The following is a 1,544-nucleotide window of genomic DNA, read 5'->3' as shown; positions in this document are numbered from 1 at the left end:
TATTACCATTGTTTTTATTATTATTATTATTTATATTGTTGTTATTATTATTATTTATTTATTTATTTTTTTATTTTTTTTCATCATCATTATCATTATTATATCTTTGCCTCGCACAGACTGGCTACACCACGAGTATTTCCCAGTTCTGCGGAAGAGACTACGTCAGACATACGTCATGGCACGTGACAGGCTACAACAGCTGGGGTTGGTGGTACATCCTAGCTCCAGTGGTATCTTCATCTGGTTTAATGCTGCTCGGGTAAGGGTCATGTGACTGCCTGCCAGACTCAACACGTATGATGGAAACCTATCAACAATTCCAGGTCCGATCTCAATGAGATCGAGCACATTAGACAGTGAATCTTGAAAACTGGGCAAACATCTAGATCTAGTTCTAACATTTTTAACTCGTCAAGGCATTCCTATCATTGCCAATCACAGTGCCTTTCAAAGATGTAACTGCTCCTTTGAATTTCCAAATTAACCCAAAAAAATAAACAATTACGGCATCAAATGTGAAACAGACAATTTGGTTTATAATTTATACATATATTTGTGAAAGTTCGTCACTTTGGCCGCCTAAAACTTCCTAGCCACTTAACTTTCAAATTTGACAAAATCAATGGTGCTTCAGAATCATTTAAAGGGTGCACAGTTCTATTGAGTAGCATGAAGTCATTGTAGTTTAAATTTCAATTTTTCATTAGTTTCGTTTAGATCTAATCTTGGGAAAGTCCGTCTTCTAAGACACCACTGTAAACAAGTTAGGTTTCCGTTCATTTGCCGCGCACACTGTTTCCACACCTTTGAAATTATGGAGTGAACAACCATGAAAACGGAATAGAGAATCAATCTATACCTCACTATATCTAAACCTTCTAATGTTTTGCATCTCTCGGGATTTATTGCTCCATTCTAGTAGAAGGTAAATATAGTAGACTAATGACTTTCAGTTGATGTTAAAGCACCGATCATTCCTTTCAACGAAAGGGGGCAAAGCTAGTAAAAATATAAATGTATGCACTCGTCACTGGACCTTTTTGAGTAGCAGGGTTTATCAGCTGGTCATTTATTAATCTCCCTCCCAAATCTTCCCATCCTTTATATTTTCATTTTCCGAATCACAGACCGATAGGTGTTTCTCTCCGTAGTATATGCCGGACAGGAGCAAGTCCGCAGAGATGTGGCTTTTACAGAAGTTTGTGTTGGAGAAAGTGATCCTCATCCCGGGAGACATTTGCGAGAGTCGAGAGCCGGGATATTTCAGAATGGTCTTCTCTGTCAATCCGGCAGAACTCAATGAAGGTATCATCACACCAATTTTTAAATTTTTTTTAAAAAGGCAGTATGTAGTGCGGATAATAACATCATTCTGTCTGTCTAAAAAATTGGTTTCATGGTAGTGAGATAAAGGGACTGGTGCCAATTGGATTATTATCATCGTTCAAGAGAACTGATTCATTAAAGTGAGGGAAAATTGAAATGACAAACAATCAATTTAATTATTTTTAGTAGAATCCACTACGATACTTTTCTCTCCC

The 1,544-nt window shown here is 37.1% G+C and overlaps 1 protein-coding gene across 1 annotated transcript in view; it reads left to right on the top strand.

The window, feature by feature from the left end:
* The window catches only part of LOC101849149 (1-aminocyclopropane-1-carboxylate synthase-like protein 1), a 6,942-nt gene that overhangs the window by 3,344 nt on the left and 2,054 nt on the right, over positions 1 to 1,544 (top strand). Inside the window, exons 4-5 of the mRNA XM_005105501.1 lie at positions 120 to 262; positions 1,155 to 1,308. Coding sequence (XP_005105558.1) covers positions 120 to 262; positions 1,155 to 1,308 — 297 coding nt within the window. The remainder of the gene's footprint in view (positions 1 to 119; positions 263 to 1,154; positions 1,309 to 1,544) is intronic.

Source organism: Aplysia californica, unplaced genomic scaffold (genome assembly GCF_000002075.1).
Source record: "Aplysia californica isolate F4 #8 unplaced genomic scaffold, AplCal3.0 scaffold00473, whole genome shotgun sequence".
NCBI lineage: Eukaryota > Metazoa > Mollusca > Gastropoda > Aplysiida > Aplysiidae > Aplysia > Aplysia californica.
Note: the sequence above shows the minus strand (reverse complement) of the source record. Positions and strands in the feature narration are given on the sequence as shown.